Source organism: Buteo buteo, chromosome 5 (genome assembly GCF_964188355.1).
Source record: "Buteo buteo chromosome 5, bButBut1.hap1.1, whole genome shotgun sequence".
NCBI classification, from domain to species: Eukaryota; Metazoa; Chordata; class Aves; order Accipitriformes; family Accipitridae; genus Buteo; species Buteo buteo.
In genome coordinates, this window is record NC_134175.1 from 29092180 (window position 1) to 29112602 (window position 20423).

General features: G+C 40.1%; 1 protein-coding gene across 1 annotated transcript in view; it reads right to left on the minus strand.

Moving 5' to 3' along the window:
- MTX2 (metaxin 2) overlaps positions 1 to 20221 on the minus strand; it is a 33936-nt gene extending 13715 nt beyond the window's left edge. Inside the window, 4 exon segments of the mRNA XM_075028381.1 lie at positions 5147 to 5193; positions 6172 to 6219; positions 20097 to 20160; positions 20162 to 20221. Coding sequence (XP_074884482.1) covers positions 5147 to 5193; positions 6172 to 6219; positions 20097 to 20160; positions 20162 to 20221 — 219 coding nt within the window.
- Positions 20222 to 20423: the final 202 nt, after the last annotated feature.

A 20423-nucleotide genomic window follows, 5' to 3' on the forward strand; every position in this document is an offset into this window, starting at 1 on the left:
GTGACAGCAGAGAGGGAGGAAAAAAGGTGCCACCAGATGAATTATGTCTGTCCTTCCCTACCCTCCCAATATTAACTGTTATAGACTAGGGAAGAAAGAGCATGGGAGTGAGGACAACAAATTGAACAAAAAGCATGGAGAAGCCTCTCCATGCTTTTCATGCCCTACCACACGTTGATCCACACAGGGCTATGGTTTGCATTGCACTGCCTGCTTCTCCCAGAGAGTAGCATGAGCCACTCTGTTTTCAAAATCAGCATGGAACAAGCCAGTTCATATTTTTGCTGCGAGAGAACGAAGTATCAGCAGCTATGTGAAAAGGGCTGATAGGAAGCTTTGAGGTGACACTTATTACAAAATTAATCAACAATCTTATGCCCATCATTCATTTCAATTATGGCAGGTGACACCTCCTGCCAGAATTACGGAGTACATTTACAACAGCATTGCTTAAAGGACACAATCAACCTAAGGTTTGTTCTGTTTTCTTATAGCCTGACCAATTTCAAATTCAAAATATAGGTAGTACATTGGATTTCAATTATCTAAAAAAATAATCAGAGCAATCACCTTTGTGCTGCTTTAGCACAGTTCAAAAGCCCAGAGCTCAGAAACCACAGCCAGCCACAGGGCAACTCACTCCACCCTCCCCTTCCTCCTCTTCTCACACGACTGACATTCTCATCTCTGCTGCTGCTGCCGCCCTCGAAACAATGCAAGAAAGGGATGCCATTGTGTCTTCCTATGATGACAAGGACAGAAAATGACTGTGCATGAAATACAATGGGAAGGAATAAGAGAAGGGAGGGAGGAGTTCTGTAGTTATTCCTACAGTTAATTGTTTTAGGTGCTGTTTTTACTCTGGCTCTCCCTTCTTTACCCTCCCCAGCTAAGGAAGGGCTGTTTGTCAGCTGGAAACACACACCAGGCAGCGAATCACCCTGTCAGAGCTCCACCAAAATGCTCTCCTATTCCCCTCCAGTCCCCTCTCAGAATAATACATATGAGCAAACACATATACTCATTAAAAATGAGTTACAACTTAATGTAAATCATATCCAGATTGCAGTTTCTGAGATCAGAGGCAAGAATGAAATTACTTATGCCAAGACTCAAATAGTTCACAACTTACGTCCCCACATGAGGAATACTATTTTCAGATGGCACACTCCAGGCTTCATTTGAAGAAGATATATTCATGATTAGTTTTTAATAAAGAACAAGCCATTCCAAGCCATCTCTTATTCAGCAGTGCTTCTAAAAGCACTCTCACAATACTGTTGTGAAGTAAGAGTGAAAGGCATTTTCTGTTTTCATTTTTACATTATTTCATGAGCATACAAAGGACAATATGTGATGACAACTAAAGAGGTATTCTCTACTTTATTGCAGGAACACATTTTAAAATTAAAAACCATGAACAAATCTACAGAATAATTCAGTTTTCATATCAAACAGCTGCAGACCCTGTAACTGAAATAGTGTGTCTAAGGTTATAAATGAAAACTGTTCAGTATCATTATTTGAGTGACAGATTAAATTCCTAATCCAGTTATGGTAATGGCCACATTTGTAGTTTAACATAAATTAAGAGCTTAATTATATTTGTGACTATTTTAAACAAAATTACAAATTCCTTTGTACCTGTGAACATAATTTATAGCAAAGCCACATTCATTCTCCAAAACAATCTATTTTACACTGCAGCACAACACTGCTCTAATGGTATAATGTAATTCTTGTTGTAGAATGCGGAAAGAGTAGATTCACTGGTAGCACAGAGGTTTTGAAGATAAATGAAGATGCTATTCATTCAGGGGTAATTTCATCTTAGAACTATATGAAAGATGTTTCACTCACAAACAGTACCTGTATGGCTTGGGATTTAAGCATGTTTTCAGCTACAACACAATGCTGCTAGATTGATTATGTTGATACTGCGTTTCTCATCATGAAGAATTCCAGCTTTTATTCTCTTTAAAAAAAGAGATTGTCAGATTTTCATTTCAGTACTAAGCCTTTGTTCAAGCCTCAGCAACAAGTTCAAATTTCTGCTAAGGTTTTATCTAGAGAAAAACCAAACCACAATTCATACACACGCACACACACAAAACCCCAACAAATCTGTCGAGGGCAATTAATCATGCGTGATTTACACATTTATTTGATTACTTGTTGAAGTAAATAAGCAGTTGGTCTGTGTAACACAATTTTAAATTGCTCAAACATCCTTCTGTCATTCACGACTAAGAACAGACAATTCTAAATGCACTTTGCTGGAATATATTAAGACCATTTACAAGGACATCAACTGCACAAGCAATTAATACAGATCTTAACATAACGAGCTCCAGGCTCTATAACCTCAGGATAGCTATGAAAATTCCCACAATCCTGAACATTTTAGACAGCCTTTTAAGCAAGACTCTGAGACCACCTGCATAAAGGTTTCAGAAGAACCTGTAATAACAGAGGTAGTCTCAACATCCACATTCCTCATCCGGACAAGTTGGAACAGTGCAGAGAGACGCTCATGCTGCTGCCATTTGAGGCAAGAGGCCTGGCACAGTGCAGCTGTATTAACCCCCTCTCTTCTACTCAGCCACACTACTTCCACACAGGCACTACACAAAAAGGCTTTGCCTGTACTGGGCATCAATAGGGAGACAGGGCCTGGACAGGCATTCTGCTTCAGACTGAAATATACTCTCCTACAGTAATTCAGTTTGAATCCATTTAAAACTCCATTTTTCCCTCCTTGAAGTTGTAAAGTTGTTTTGTTATTGAAATATAGTTGTGTATTCACTTCTGGTTTTTCAAACTAAATGCCTGCAACAGTCAGTTACACCTAACCTGAGAGCAACTTGCTCTGCTGGCTGCTTGATCTGCTCTGTTGACATGAGGTACATGAAATGCCATCTGTAATACAGGGTCATCAATTTTAAAAGTCAACTTTTATTCTGACTAATTACTTACTATGGTATTGGATTTTATTCTTTATTTTATATGTAGCTATCTACATATATGTCTTCTGAGAGCTATCCCAGAGCAGCATTATGAAGATGTGCTGCAAGGAAATTTTGAGAAAGATCTTTCAGATCAGTTGCAGTACATTTAGAGTCTTGTTGTGAACAATGTTTCTTAAAGATTTGATGGTGGCTGACTCCACATGCTCTTTTGATCAGAGGGACTCAAAATTCTGATGTGTTTTCACCATGTGGAAATTCAACAAGCCATGAACAAGCTATGTATCAGCTCTGGTGATATTCACATGCCCCAAATCAGTAACAGGGGGAAAAGGAACGGCAATAGTGGGGAAAAAAGCCCCAGGTACCAGCTCCTATTTCTCCTCTTATCCCCCATTCCCATTTCTTCCTCAGGAAAAGAAACCACCCACCCTCCCTCCTCCCAAAAAAAAACCCACCAGCAAAAAGATATCCAGTTAAAAGATAATCAGGCTCTCATCAGAATAAAAAGTAAATTCTAAAACAGAGGAACTCCGCAATTTCCTTATGCGAAACACACCAGTATAGTTAAAGCTTTCTGATCACTAAGCTAGTAATACATAACTACAGATCCTAGCATCATTTCCAAATGGATCAAAGACACCAAGGATAGCTATTCTTTCACAGTCACAACCACATTACACAGATTCTTCAAAATAGATATGATTCCTCAATACAAAATTGTTCTATAAAGTTTAAGATCAGATACCTACCACAGCCATATTTATAGTCATGGCTACTATCAGCTGTCCAGCTAGAGAATATTGAAGAAAAACAAGCATTTTTAATATATTATAGTTAATTTATCATCTAAGTGACATGTGTAGGATAACAATGGACTGGAAACAGTAAAGCAAAATGATGCATTAGAAAAGGAAATTTTAGGGTTATGTTGTTGGGATTTTTTGTGTGTGTTTTAAATACAAGCCCCACCTATACGTATTGTTAGATGGTAAGAAAATTCATAAGAACCACAAAAAATACAGTTGCTGGAGTAAAAAGGAACACCAAAATCAACTGAGCAACAAAAACACTTATTTGCATTACTGTGAGGCATGATACAAAACACACTGCCCAAACAAATAAACAGTGCCCCATTTATTTGGTGTATCAAAGATGACTCCTCTGTCCAGCAAAGGATAAAGGTATCTTCTTGCTGTGATAGAATTTAGTCTTAGAGGTATTTCCTAGATTGCCAGACTGGAAGGAAAAAAGTTAAGAGATCCTATAAGTAGTTATCATGATCAAGTGATCCTAACCTTTTCACCAGTAGTATCAGTTAGTCTCCAAGTGTCCCACTTTGGCTAAATGAGATGTGACCTTTTCGGACAGCCCTCAAAGACAGCAGTCTTGCTGTAGCTGCTCTGAGCTAGACCACACACAAAAAGCAAGAAGCAGGGGAACAGTGCAACTCCCTACTATGCAAAGCAGCAGCGAAGTTGCTTTGAAGAACAGGAACCTTATAGACATCCTGCTTGTCACCACTTCTGACAGCCAGGCCCTCTCTACTAATGGGGAAAACATCCCCTTGAGATTTGGGGTTACTGAACCTAACAGGTTAATGGAGCTTATGTAGACTTCACAGCCACAGAGGTGCTTTTAAGTCAATCAGAGATGCAAGTTTGTCAATTATATGGACTATTTCTAAAAACCACATTGCATCTCAACTCTGTATACATGATGAAGTTGAGAAAACCTATCAGAGACATATAGAGATTTGATGGCCACAGCCCACAGCAAACATGCTTTGAGTTTGGGGCAGTATTAGCTTTGAGAATTAAATAACCAGCAAGCATCATACAAGATGTTACAAGACAAACTAGCATACCAAGTGACAAAAGATGGGAACCACACACAATTCCCAGAGTAGGCAGACAAGCAGATACTGTACAAACATAAACTAATATAAATACGATTACAAGCAGCAGCACTCTATAGGACTCTCAAAATCTTCATGTCCTTTAGGCTCTGACACTTCAATGACAGTGTAAAGCACATCAGATGCAGGAAATAAGTAATTGATTTTGACAGAAATAATTCTTAAATTATTAATTTAGCTAAATAGAGTTACTTTAGCTACATAATCATTCAAAAAATAAAATGGAATTAACATCTTTAGTTTAGAGAAGATGACATTTTACCTGAACAGCAAGGGAAGACGCATTATCAGAAAGCAAAATTTGTTCCTCTGTTGAAAGAAAAAAAAACACAAAAAATGTAATTACAAAAAACAGTGCCCATTTAGCTACTGACCTGTAACTGTAAGCCATTCTGGGTTGCATTTCTTATTCATAAAACAAGGAGCACATATATAATTATTATGCAGCTGGACTAGAAAACCTGTGATATGAATATTAAAAAAAGAAAGAGAAAAAAAAGAATACCAGGAATATTTCTCCTGCAAATGCAACTGCATTTATCATACATTACCACCGATGTACAATAAAAAAATGCTCACAACTAAAAACCAAACGCTTGAGTTTTATGCCAATTACTCTTCTTCTAATCAAAGTTAAATAAAACCACATCTTCATAACTCCTCTGGCTAAAAAGTAAAAGCATTCAGAAACCTATAAAAGCGGCTTGCAGTTAATATTGCACACTGTGTCTAGGTCTGTCACACAAAAGAAAGATGACAAGTTCACTGCAATAAAAATTCCATGCTTAGAAGACTAGGGCTGCTACCTATTAGTCTTCATTACTTTGCAGTCTTCTGACAACTGTAGCAGGCTGCTGAGCCCCAAATGGGGGCCATAATGTGATCTGATGATATATGAAGAGCTGCTAAAGGGAGCCTGAACCATCCTAGCCTATACATTTTAACAGTTCCTTTTTACTGAGAGCCCACTTTACCACAAGACTTCAAAAATCTGCTGCCTCAGCTATTGGTGCAGTAAATCTGCCAACTGTGCCTGCAACCACATCATTTTACACTGCCTACAGCAGCCAATATAATGAGTCAATAATAAACCAAGGACCTCATAGGCCATGAATAGCTGGTTTATATTGGCAGATGCAAGCGTAGCTAAAACCTCTGACCAGACAAACAACACAAAGGACTCTTGTAACAGTTTCTGTGCTTCCTTGCAGTTAATTATCTTAGTGCATATTTAGTGTGTTTTCTAAAAATAAAGTAGTTATTAATTGCAAAAACCAGTGTACCCACCCTTCAGTTGCTGATACAACGCAGCATTTTCAGGCCAAGGCTCTGCGGCTGTGGAAAGAAGAAGAATTAATTAAGCAAGCCAAACAACAATGTGCTTGCAGGTGCTAACTGAACACAAACGTTACCTAAAGCAGGAACTCAAACTGCAAAGATGCTGATGCAAGATTTAACCTGCCCTAAAAACGTCCCCCTGTCTCCCGTACCTCTCTCCTGCTCACAGAGGGACAACACAGAGCAGAAAACTAAGTCCCAAAATTTAATGTTGCAAGAAAAGCTAAAATTCAAGCTACATTACAGAATGGCCTTGTAATTCTCAAGCAGCTAAAGCAGCTATTTTCCTTCCACCATAAAGACATCCTTATGCCCATTTCCATCACAATTCTGGACACTCTCAAGAGCAACTATTTATTAAGGTACTAAACAAAGAATTCTGGAAAGAACAGAACAAGACACAGAGGAGAGAGGCACAAACCTCCAAACCAAGTGTGAAGAATGCTTTAGGGAAACGGAAAAGCTTTCTGCCTTTTAAACTTGTGTCCTTACTGGTCCTATATAATACCCATACAGCCAGGTGCTCGGGCATGTCAGAAACCTATCCACCAGGATGACTGGGACTACCTATTGCTTTAAATGATGTACTGATCAACCCTAAAATGGGAATGTCAATATGCATTTAAAAAACTGCATCATCAGTTGTTCAAAACAGTCAAACAGTTGTTAAAAAAAAAGTCAAGGAAATAAAAGACAATCACACCTTCCAGTTGAGAACTGTTGCACTTAATCAATCATACACTACTTGAATTTATGGGAAGGCAAAAACAGTAATCAGTACTGATCTACTGTTAATGGTAGCATTAAGATAACAGGTCATCACATTATTTTGTATCCATTACATTCCTTGTTAATGTCTGATTAAAAATCTATTTTTAAATAGCAATTCAAACCTTGTGTTCCACCAAAACTAGCTCTTTGTACACAAAACTAATGCTCTAATCACATAAATTATTTTTTTTTTAAGCAATAATGTCTATAAATAACTATGTGTGGTTCAAACAGAAATATGCCACTGGCTTCAACTGTCTTTGTCCTCAGAACTCAAAAATAAAATGCACAAATTTCTAACTCATTTTGGGTACTCATGAAATATTAACTTTTATGGAAGTCACATAGAACTGTAAAGTTTGTAACACTGTACACAGTTTTGCAAAGGTCACTACCTCTTAACTTTAAGGCACAGAGCCTATCAAAGCTATACTAGTATGGGCATGAGAAAGCAACTAATCACATTTAAGTGTCATGAAAAAATGTTTTATGTTTTATTGTAGCAGTTATCGGTGTTACACCCCTCCATTAAAGTTTTGCCCTAAAGTAAAAATTCTTGAGGTGGAAGTACATTTATTTCTTTAAATAAAGAGACTAAGATAGCGTCTGCAGTACCACGGCCTTAACTGTTTAAAATAATGTATCTAAGATACATTTATGCAGGTCCACTGAAGTCTTGCAAGAGCAAGGAAATTAAGAATGTTATTACTATACTTCAGCAGACTTATCAGTGCTGGACTCTGAGATACTTACAGAAGTAACTAAGTCATGAAGGTACATTGATCTCATAAATACTCCAGCCAACCAGTGAAAACATCCTTTTTACATGCCAAAAAATGGTACAGAGAACTTCAAATTGCATGGGCCCACTTCTACTGAAAATTTTTGCCTGACCTTCTTCAGACTGGAATGTTAGATTTATATCTAATTCGTGGATTCCAGCCCAAACTGGAAGTGGCCTATTTTCACACAAGCACGTGGCTGAAATATTTCAGGCCCACAAAAATCAAGTGAACTTTTCATTTTCCAACAAAAGAGCTAGGTATTTTTCAAGAAATTCAAACACTAATTCCAGTCTGATCTTGGCACTAAGCTATATGCAGCTGTAGATATAGATATATAGATAAAAAACAGTTTCTTGGCACACAGAATCCAAAACTACACTGCTGCTAAGGCATGCAATATCCATGCTATAAAATAAAACACAAGTAGAATATTTTTTGTAACTTGTTTACCCTTATCAGCTTAAATTTTCTTTCTACATTCTACTGATCACATACAGATTTTCATGAACCGTATCTGCTGACCCTAATTTCATTAGTCATGATATGAAGTCTTTATCCCACCGTCTTAGTACCCAGGAGCATATGCCCAGCTTGAGGGAAGGAAAGGACAAGGGTCGTTTAAAATCTTTGCATTCACTCAATTCACAGTTTAGTTGTGTACTAATCCATGTCTTTTGACAAGTACATGAAACAAGGACAAAGAGCCGTATGAAAATCTCAGCCTTCATTATTAGTACACCTTAAACTCCAAATTTCTGCAGTTCTGAGAAAATGAATAAATAATACCCCCTGCACTTGGCACATGACAGTCTCCAGAGGTAGCTCATGATTCTGACCATGTTTGGATCAGGTGGACACAGGCTCACAAGCCTGGAACTGAGGCCTTCAGTTCTTTGTATGCAGACCAGATAAAGATAATTGATTTTGCTGTCACTGTACAGATTCGATTTTAAAACAATCAACTTCATGTTAAGATTCATGTATTACTACTCATATCCTAGAAAAAATATTCTGCAGAATGCACTCAGAATTGCACGCAGCAGATCGTGTTCAACAATACTGGAGGTATATGCACAAAGCCTGAGCAATCCTCTGGAAATCAAAGAATTAAATACCTACTCGCTATCTGTCCCGTATCTTCCAATTTCTACTCACTGTCTTTCTTCCAAGATGTTTAGAGTATGAAATATTTTTTTCTGATGGAGCAAGAAGTTCAAGTACACACTGCTACATGAGAGGTCCAGGTTCGTAAGGTGCAAGCTAAATTCAAGTATCAGCTCCCCAGCTGCCTTTGATTCGTTGTAAGGTGAAAACATGCAGATAAGGGAGACCAGAACCCCGTTGGGGGAAGAGAGGAGGAGGAATTGCTGAAGGGATGTCACATGCCTCCACAAGAGGAGAAAGTGTGTAACATCTTTAATGTACAGCAATGACTCTTGCCTTATGAATGTAGGTGAAGACACAATTTGTAGAATAATAGGCACTAATATTACACGCTGCTTCAGTTCTGTCATATTTCCAATCCATCAAGTTGATTAATGCTATAATAACTCCTCACAAACTTATCATTTGTGCACTAATGAAGTCAAATCCAGTTTATCCTTCAGCAACTATAATCTTCTGGTCTGTAGATGTTCGTTTCCCTGCTAACCACAGCTACTGAGGCAGCAGGTATATAAAGAGAAAATTAACAAATGTGATGTCAATTCAGTTTCAGAAGCTTTCAACACAGAATCACATTTATGTGTTAGATCCTACGCAACAGACATTTTTATCATTAGCTACTCACAGGATGAAATAACTGCCTAGAAGTATGCCTTAAAGGAATAGCTTCTCTACATATCTTAAGAATAAGGAACTACTTGGTTCTTCCCTGTGCCTCCATAATCGGAGGAATTACTATTGTGTGGTTTTCAATGGGTCTGTCTCTCAGGCTTGCAGTCTTTAGTAAAAGTTGTTTTCCCACCCTACTGAAACTTTTCCCATGCTTAATGAATTCAAATATTTAGTCTTTCATGTGGATTGTCTTCTGTTTGTTCAGGACAAGCAAACCGCATGCTGTTGTCTTTCCCTACTTCTCCTCACCACACTGGTTGTTTTAATGCCAGTTATAGGAAACAACCATCTGCAGGATCAGTCCTCCCTGTTAAATTTGTCTGAAATGAGCTTGAGTTCAAAAGTTACTGAGAAGTGAGAATTAAAGGGAGATGGACACAGAAAGCATCACTGCATAAGCCTTGTTATTCTAGAAGCTGAGAATTCAGCAGATGCAGCATCACAACAACCGGAAAAGTCAAACAACAAGTAAACCACTTACATAAAATCTTCTTTGGTTTTGTGGATGACTAAAAATGCATGAAAATTTCACTAAGCTCAACATGTTTGTTAGTCAAAGTGTTTTACTTATTAACAGTTTAGCATAGACAATGAAGATTTCAAAGTGTTAACAAGGCTCTTAGGTGTCAAATTAGACTTTTAGAAGAAAATTCTGTGAATTGGTGTGTTGCATGTTCCCAGTAGAGTTTTAATTACTCAGGTTTGTAACTATCTATTAAAACAGATTCCTAGACTCCTCACCTGTCATGTCAGAGAATGACTTAGAAAATACATCATTTCTGCTCTTACAAAAAAACTTCCAAAACACAGAATGAGTCATGACAGTCATGTCAAATTCCTTGCCACTGAAAAAATGTATTGCATTAGGTACATTTTTCAGATTTTGTGGTGACATGTTTACTTGAGCAACATTAAGGACAGAGACAGATACTCAAAAAGCATTCTGACTTCAACATTTCCAGATGTTTCAGACTGCACTTCAATAATAAGACTTTATCTACCCAAATACTTTTGGGACAGCAAGAGAGAATGCACATATACTGTAAGAACAGATACTTAAGAGCACCGGACCCCACTATCAGCAGGGGATCAGCAGCTCACCTGGGGCCTACACACATCTCAGCTCCAACTAATGCTCTCAAAACAGGACATACTATATTTGCACAGCGGTGAATTTTAATTCAAAGAATGAGAGGCTGCAATAAACATTCCCCCAGTGAAGTCTGTGCAAGAGGAAGCACCACATTTACAAGATGGTCTACAGTGCCTCAGCCCCACCAATTCCTTGTCCAGGCTGTTCAGAGTCTCTTTATGAGTGTACAAAACTCGATTTCAACTCCTACACTCTGAATTACTGGGAAACTATTCATCCTGTGTCAGTGCTGCCTGGATGAATGGGGGAAACAGACATTTCCATCCACCTTCCCCAAGCAGCTTCACAATGATGAAAGAGATGTAATGAAATACATGGTTTACAGTTATGCCTTTAGTCCTGTTACTTAAAAAAATAAGACTCTGTGAAAATAGAAGACACAAAATACTTTGCAAGTTAAATTGTGGAATATGCTAAACAACAATTTAGCCATTTCAGCAGTCTAGTATGAATAGCCAGTTTCAAGCAGTAGGATATGTGGTGTGGTTTGCGCTGCTAGTCTGCCACTCATTTAGCACACTTGCTGTCAAGCTGCAGCATTCTTGAATACCAGCTACAGACAAATGCCAGAGACCTCTGGATTCAGGCATCAAGATGTTCCCTCTTGCACAGGAAATGAAGTTATCAACAGGTTAAAAGTTTTTGTAGGAAAGCACTCAACTGGAAATTAGGTTGTTGCCAGCTCTTAGCAATACCATAGAATTTTGGTGGGGCAATAACACTTTTGGAAGGCAACACAGATAGAAATAATCTTCTGTGATAAAACTAGCCTATGGCTAGTAAGAATCAAGGCTAAAGAATTAACACCAGATGTTACTATCCTGTTGAGTATTTCTCAAGTACTGAAACTGTACAGTGAGAAGTAAATCAAGACAATTTCTGCCCCAAATCTCCTACAAACTAAAATTTACTGAATTCTCAGTATGCCAGCAATTTATCCTTTGATATCTTCTTTCTGCTTCTGTAAATGAAGTACTCAGTCAACTAACAATCTCCTCCATGCAGTTCACTGTGTGCTATTATGTAGGGGAGGCTAGGACCTGGGCTGGGAACATTTGATCTTCTCAGAGCAATTTCCTAAAATGTTAAGAAGTTTATGGATCGTATAGAAATTAAGACTACTCCTTCTCTAAAGTCACCACATTTGCATGGTTTGCATGGATCAGTTTCCTTTCTGTTATATTCTTCTTAAACACTTTGATATTAAACTTGCATAAAAACGAGGAAAGCTAAAACATCTGTATTTACCAGTTTGGTTCACATGGCATTAAAAGCCTGTTAAAACAGCCAAGAGGCAAGATATCCTCTATTAAAAACAAAAAAAAGAAAGTTGGCATTAATTTGAATCACTGTATTGCAATATTACAGCTGGAGAGATTAACTTACACATTATTTCCACATAGTTTCCTTCAGCCTCTCCCTAGGTAGAAATTTGATTAAATTATAATGAGATACCTCAAAACTGTTTTCTCACAAGAGTAAACACTAAAAAGAAATTTAGTCTTACATCTGGGCAACATCCACATCCAACAACATTACTTACAAATCTCCAAACATTATGCAGCAAACATCATAACAATCAGCAGGAAGACAGTTACCCTTTTTGGTTTCCCAAGACTGCTGCTCACTATGACCTAGATGTAGTAACCCAAAGAAAACCACACGGAAAGCTACACCACAGACTCCAGAAGGAAAGAGGATTATTAGCTGCTTGATGTTAAGATGCATCAAAAAGAAGCAGATGATCACTTCATTCTCTTTTCATAATACAAATTGGTCATATTTTCAAGTAGCAATACATTGTTTAAAAAGAAAATGCCAGGAACTGATGTGTTTCTATATCCTTATTACAGGAAATGAGGGGTATATTTTGATTAATACAGTGAAGCTGCAGCCACTTTGGAATCAAAGCAGTTAAAAATATACATCTCATACATTAACAGTGATCAATAAAGGAAGTACGGGAAAGTTGTGAATTAGCTTCCTTAAGACCCACCAGTTCAACCCATCCACACTGAGTACAGATCAATTTCATGTAATTGGCCTGATCCTGTAAACTAACATGGGCCAAGAAAAAAATGAAAGCATCAGCAACTCCCTGGCTCTGCTGACAAAGGACCAAAAAGTGTTTCATAGCGCCTTGCCAAATGAAAACCGACTTTCACACAAGTTAAACAGTATGCATTAAATCATGTATCAAATAATTACATCATTTGCTTAAAGCCATCCCAGGCCTCCTTCGTTGAGATATTACAATTCAGATAAATCATGACTGTTCAGTAATTATTGATCAAGCAGACTGTCATTGTAAAGACTCAATCTCAGCAGCAATTCTCAAACTTGAGTTTCCTGTGGCTGCACCACTAAGAGAGCCAGCATGTGACATTACCGCAGCAGCCATTTAGCATAACACAATCTGCTTCTTCACCCTCCAAGAAAGCTATTAATTGCATGTATTTAAGCATTAGTCCAATTCTGTTACTGTCTTTGAGTTGACTTCGCAGAGTGTACACATCTGCAGTTCAATCCTCCAGGGTGCTCAGCACTCTCACTGCTGGGGGAGGCCACAGGAGGGAGATCGCTCAGCATCTCCACACTTGCAGAATCACGCCTCCCGTCTGGAGAGGAGGCCAAAAAATCTCAACAAACTCAAATCCATAAATAAAAGTTGTTCCTAAATCAACATCTGGATTTCTTCAGAAAAATCAGTGTGTGCCAGCTAAATGATCTCAAAAGATTTATTTATAAAGTCCTGACAAGAAGGAGCTATTTTACTTATTCCTGATAGTCAGCATAAATGCTCCATCTCAAAGAAGCTCTATAATTCTTAATTATAGCTTTTTATAAAGCTAAATCAATCCCTTCCCTTTGTGCTACTTAAGTCCCTTGCCCTATTTTGGCCCTGACTCAAGAAGTGAAACTTCAAGCACAGGAGCTCTGAAGAGTAGCACAGTGGAGGTACGATACCCATGAATGCCTTAAGTGCCCTGCTGGAGTGGGACACTTCTTAGCCACGTTATCTACATTTGTATACTTTAAAATAGTCCTTTGAAAGCTCTCTTAGATTGAGATGCCCTCTTCTCTGTGGTGGTCTGAACATCTCCTCCCCTAAGGATGTTTGACTGGCAGCCTGAACAGCACTTCTGCAAAGTGCCCCAAGGAGCTCCCTGCTTCCTCATCCACAGCACCCCAACTCTGATCCACAATAGAGATCCTACACATGTGTCCTGCCAGACAGGACCTCAATATCCCATACCTGCTCCAAAAGCTGCTCCCTACACACATAATTCCTGCTCGCCCAGCCCTGGCCCCTCTGGCCTTTCATTAAGGCTCTCCTTCATTCTCTCTTTCCTATCTTGCCCACAGCCCTAAGCACAGCAGTAACAGGAAATACAAAGTGATGACAACAGAGACTCTGTGCCAGAATCTTGCAAAGGGGCAAGAAGAGCTGAGATCTCTAGGCAGGAGAGAGAGCTCTGCAGGGTAGAAATGCAGTTAGCACTGGTGCAGTCAGCCAGCCAAGCACTGCCACTAGCCAGGGGGATGACGTTGCTTTAGGGCCCACAGTCTTTAAGTCAGCCCAAAACAGACAGTGATATTTGCGATAGCACCTCTCAGACTCTTCCTCACCTTTGGAAACACTGCAGACTCCCTGCTTCAAAATCTGAAAATGTTTACCTTGTTCTCTTAATCATATCCTCACAGCCTTCCTCATTTCTTTTCCAAGGCTTTCAGTGAACACACTCAAATACACCCAGAGTTTCTCCAATATGGCATTCAAATGCAAAAAAAAAAAAAAAAAATACAGACGCAGTTGGACTTTGAAAGTTCTTGCTAGGGATGCAAGCATTACATTGGCTTCAATTTCATTATACAACAGCTAGAAGGGAGAACTGTTAAAAATTCCCATCTCTCAGCATTTTTACTTTCCAATTCAGTATGCACATTCCAAATTTCTCTTTGGGCTTTTTCAGCCCCAAAAGAGACTGGTATCAATTTTTCCTGCATTCTTTGCAGCACCATTGTAATTTTTGCCTTTGATGCTTCCAATCCTTCCAAGAGATTTCACAGGTTTTACTACTACATGTAACTTCTTCCAGTTTGTACTAGAACATCCATGTTCATGGGACATCTATGTCATCTTCTTAATAACTAAAGACCAGATTTTAAAAATAATAATAATAAAAATTTCAGAACCTGGTGTGGACTTTCTCTCTGTCCTCCCCATGGCTTGCATGCACCTGGAGTTTCTCACTTACTTTCAAAAGAGACAGCTGAAAAAGCCCAGCAGCGCAGCAATATGCGACACCTGTTCAACTAGAGCAAAGAAGGAGAGCAACCAAGCTCACTCATTCATTCTTGTTTTGGAATGGAAGCGGTTCATAGGGCCCAAACCTACAGGAAGAGACCAGGTTAGTGCCTGGGGACAGTCAGAGAACAGAGCATCCAAGAACCAGAGAAAAAAAAAAAAAGAAGAAAAAAAAAAAGGAGTGAGAAAGAGAAGAAAAATCTGGTTCTTCTCCAAAGTCATTCTTCTATGACCTCTTGTGAGCTGAACAGTTAGGCTCCTAAACAGCACTGGTATCCGAATCATTCTACAACTGATGAAAGCTCACTTGCAAATCAAACTGGACAATATCAAAACACATGTTACTTTTTGTTTACTAGCTTTGTTACTGTTATTTCTAGAGCAAGCTCATTCCTGGCATGAGAAAAGAAGATACTACTGTAGCAGAAAACATGTAACAATAAAATGCTGATTAGAGAAAGACTGCTTAGTCTTAATGGAGCCAGAAACAACTCTATCTATTATAAACTGTAATTATATTGCTTCTTAAAAATAAGAAATAACAATATCTCAAAATGAAATATGTACTGTACTATAATAATTCTGAAAGTCATTTCTCCCGACCTAAAAAAAGATTAGATAGGCAATCCACTCAAAAGATTGGTTCAAATCAAGCCATAAAACATATGTGTCTGAGCACAAATTGGCAAGAGCACTGTAGGAGACTTGTTTATTGAAACTGAACAAGAGTTAAAGGGATTCCTTTTAGTTTGATTACAAAAAAAAAAAAAAAGCACATGTAAAAGAACACTGTAAGATAAAATCATACAGCCTGACAAATCTGGTATTTTCAAATCACCTCTTTTTGACTACAAGCACCTCTGCAGCAAGCTTAAGCAACCTGTGCTGCAGATAACCTATTATTAAGCAAGAATAACTATTTTTTTCACCTCACATGTGCAGGAAACGTTAACATTTACCGGGCACATTTTGATGCACAAAATGCATGCTCAGTTTAAATTTTATGTCTGTATGTGCAGGAACAATTTAGGTCGTCAGGTTTCATTCCCTGTGTATTTGTTCTCAGCCAAATTGCAGCTTGTCTCAATACATAAAACATGCACATCAGAGATTTATTTTTGCTCTGGCATGTTGCATTGGAGGTAGACTCACTAAGAATATAAAATATCTAAAGGCAGGAGGGCATCTGTTTTTCAAATTGCATTCATTTCCCTTAGTATTAAAACTAGCCTAAGACCCTTGGACGTAACTCAACAGCAATAAACAGAAGTAATTTTCCAGAGATCAAAGGACAAAAAAGGGTATTATTTTCTCTCTTTTGATCACTAATCTAAAACTAATGTTTTGGGGGAAAAAAAAAAAAAGCAAAGCATATTGAGTAATTTAGTGATCAATTAAACATCTTTTCAACAATCTTTTAAAGATGATTTGAGCAGTCAGCTTCTCAAAACTACTACAGTTAGAAAGATTAATGTTCCAGACCACTTGAAAGCTGGCACTCTAATTCTTCTTACAGTATAAACACTCATTTCCTATCCCGTTAATACATGATTGATGCTGAGCTACTCTAAACAAATTCTCTACCTCATTATCCAATTAATATTTTCTACAGTTCAGAAATAGATGATTTAAAATGTGACATAACATGCTTGCAATTCATGAAGCTATGGAAATATTTGTTTATTATTCCCTGAGACACAGCGTCAACCTTTTTATACTTCTGAGTACGCGAAGAGTTGAATGGCACTAAAGCAAGTGTTTTACTCCACATAAGTGATGTAGTCATCATTTTGTATTTAATCATTAATGCACTACAGCAGCAGGCTATGCTCAGCATGTTCAGGTGAATGCATGTTGCACAGAGAGGGTGCCGAATTACCGCAGCAGTGCAAGCAGGCTGAGCAACTGAAGGTCACCAAATGGCTGAGGTTGGAAGGCACTTCTGGAGGTCCAGGGTCAGCAGGTTGCCCAGGGCCATCTCCAGTTCAGTACTGAGCATCTCCAAGGATGGAGACTCTGTAACTGCTCTGAGCAACCTGCTTCAATATCAAACCATCCTCACAGTAAAAAAAAGTTTTCTTATGTTCAGATGGTATTTTCTGTGTTTCAGTTTGTGCCGAGACAGTGAATAGCCACGTCAGAAGTGTCAGAATGCATAAGGTGCAGGAAAGGTGAAGACAGGTAGTCCTTAAAAAAAAAAAAATTTCTAATACATACACAAGTCAGTGTGTAAAAGAAAGTTATGATCCTCTTCTCTACTAAAACCCTCCCCTGAGCTTTTCAAACATTTCTAGAAACCTAACTATGCTGGCATGATTGTCTTTAAACACCAGCATGCAACAACCCATGCTTTACAGCTGTTACATGTTAGAGCAGCAGTAGTTCACTGCAACTGCTATGACAACGCAGTCATATTCATGAACAGGACCTTTGACAACAAGTCAATCAAATTTCATTTTTATGGATATGGAAAAAATTCTCAATCATTCTTACATTTCCATCCGTACATAACAGAAAGGCAGTATTCACAACCATGAGGATAAGATGCTATTAAAACAAGTGTCATTGTTAAGTGGTATTTCTTCCTTGCAGATACACCACTTTTCTTCCTCACAAATATTCTTATATTTGTGGGACATTTATATCTCCTTGGTACCAGAATAAAATATTCTCTGTGTATATGCAGTATCTCCAGAAATCTAAAAGCGTGGTGGCTATTGGCCAAGATCCTGGATAACTCCCCCCCCTCGCCGAAAAATCTTCCATATGAACAAATTGAGTGATTTTGCCATTATTTCGTTTCAGTCTGGGACTGGTACATAATACAGATGAGCTAGGAAGGCTACAACCCACTGGCAAAGGTGGGTTTTTTGTTTTCAAGGCAGATAACTGCTTTTGGCACTGATTCTCTTTTGGGAAAGCAAAGGCAATGTCATAATTTTGTTTTAAAGAATGATCCAGTGGACAGGTCTGCAACAAGGATTTGTACTGTACCTTGAGTCACAATAAGTAGCTGCATAGCCAGCAGAAGTACAAGATTAATAAAATAAGCACCAACCATTTCTGCTCTGCAAAAACAGAGGAATATTGCCAGTATTTTTCTATTAGATGCCTACATATTACTCGCATATAAAAAGAAAATGAGCATCACTTAACCTGTGACTGGCAGGTAGAAGATCAGGTGCTACTGTTTTAAGCTTATTAAATTGTAGGAGGGTCCAGAAGTACTTGAGCAGCTCTGATGCCCTCAAAGCACCACCTTAATAGTACAATTGTTAACATGCAAGTCTGAGAGTAGGACAAGCAGCATGATCCCAAAGGGGAGGCAAGAATCTCTAAAGGAACAGATGAAGAACGCTTCAGCAAGGAGGGAAAGAGCCAGCTGTTGCAGAACTTTGTCTTCTTGTTTCCGGTTTTTCAAACACACATTTTCCTTACACTATACTTAATTTGGATCTGTCGTTGCTGTATTCCACAACAATTTGCTTGTTTAGCAGGAAGTTGTTGTGAAAAAAACCAGCGCTTTCAATAAGAAAGCAATGAGATGCCTACATACAGTATAGTTTTCAGTTTGTAGTTGTAATTCCAGAAAAAAGTAAATATCAGGAAGCTGTCACTCTAGAATATTCATAAAGGTCACAGAGCAGAGGAACGCAACAGAATCAACACCTGCTCACATATGTCATTATCTTTGTGTTTCACGACATAAATAAAATATACTAAAGAGATCATAAAGGTTAGTAAATGGCACAAAGCAATGCTGATCATGACCATATTCTCGACATCCTGAGGATCCAGAACTCTGGCCCTTAGAACATAAGCATGGCTTGTGCTAACGTCTGTGAATCAACAAATGCCAACCCAAGAGCCCAGCGCAGCTCTCAAGCTTGTCTGTGGGTACCTCTACACACCCAGATTCAAGATCCACCACCTTCACTTTAACTACCAGTCAGGGGCAAGCCTGCTCTGGAACATGTACATTCATAGTAGAGAATTCAACCTGGACTCTTACACTTGGGCCTCTACCGAGTGGCAGAAGACCCAGCTCCTGGGACAAAACACTGGCTTCCGCCTCAACAGGTCAGTAGCAATTAAAATGCTGTTTGTTTGCAGTATTTATTGCTCGTGAAGCAGCAAGAAATCAGGAACAGAGAACAATAAATAAAGAGAAACTGGCCAATGCACTGACTTTCGCTTGTGCAACATACTAAATGTATTTTGAACTTCCTAGCCAGGAATTATCTGAGGTGCACGGTTGTGGGGTTTTCTTTCCCTTCAGAGCAGATCAATATCATTTTTTGCTAAGTAACTCCACAGTGATACACATTTCTGTTTTACGACAAGGCTCACGTCCAGTTTACCCGGCCCAGCTGCAGCAGATCACAAGAGCACTGTCAAGTAGCAAAGGTACCGCTACATTTCTCAGCTTCACAAGAGCAACACAGGACACACGGCATGCATCCGTGGGGAGCGGGGAGAGGATGGCACCGCGCTGAGCTCTCCCACAGAGCGGGACTCAAGTCCAGCTGCTGAAACTGTACGTACGGTGGGCTTTTTTGGACCACTGAAGAAAAGAAAACAGCTTTGAAGACAGAGGAGTTCTTAAATCAAAGTGAAGATGCACCCTAGCATAGCTCGGCGTTAGGGACCCCGTGGAGGCGGGGACCTGGTGAACCTGCACCCCCGCGCTCTGCGGGGAGCTGTGCGGAGAGGAGGAAACGCGCCCGGGGCCGAGCCCGGCCCAGCACCCCCGACTCCCGCCGCCAGCCTTCCACAGCCGCCCCTCCCCGAGGCACGCGTGGCCGGCTCGCTCCCACGTCGCCCCAGCCCCCACGGGACCGAGGCCGCCACGGGTCGGCTCCGCACCCCCGCGGGGCGGCACTTGCTCCGCCGCCGCCGCCGCCGCCGCCGCCGCCCTCAGGCCGCGACCCGGAGCGCAGCGCCTGACGCGAAGCGGGGCCCGGCCCGCCCGCCCGCGGCTCTCTGGGCCGCCACCCGCCCGCCCGCCCCCGCCGCTCACCGGCCAGCTGAGTCACGAAGGCCTCCGCCACCAGCGACATGTCGCGGAGGGCGGGCGGGCGGGCGGCAGCAGGCCGAGGGCACGCACAGGAACTGGGCGCCGCGCCGCCGGGGCAGCAACTGCATCCGGGGCCCGCCCCGCCCCCGCCGCCCGGGGCGGGGCCCCGCGCCCGCCGCCCGCCCCCCTCCCCCCCGGAGAGCCGGCGTCCCGCGGGCCGTAGGTGTGCAAAGGGGGGGCTTCCCGCGGTCGCCGCGCTTAACGGGCAGAGGAGGGAACCCCTGAGAGACCTGTGCGAATACGCCATGTTCGGGAGTTACTGCCGCGCCC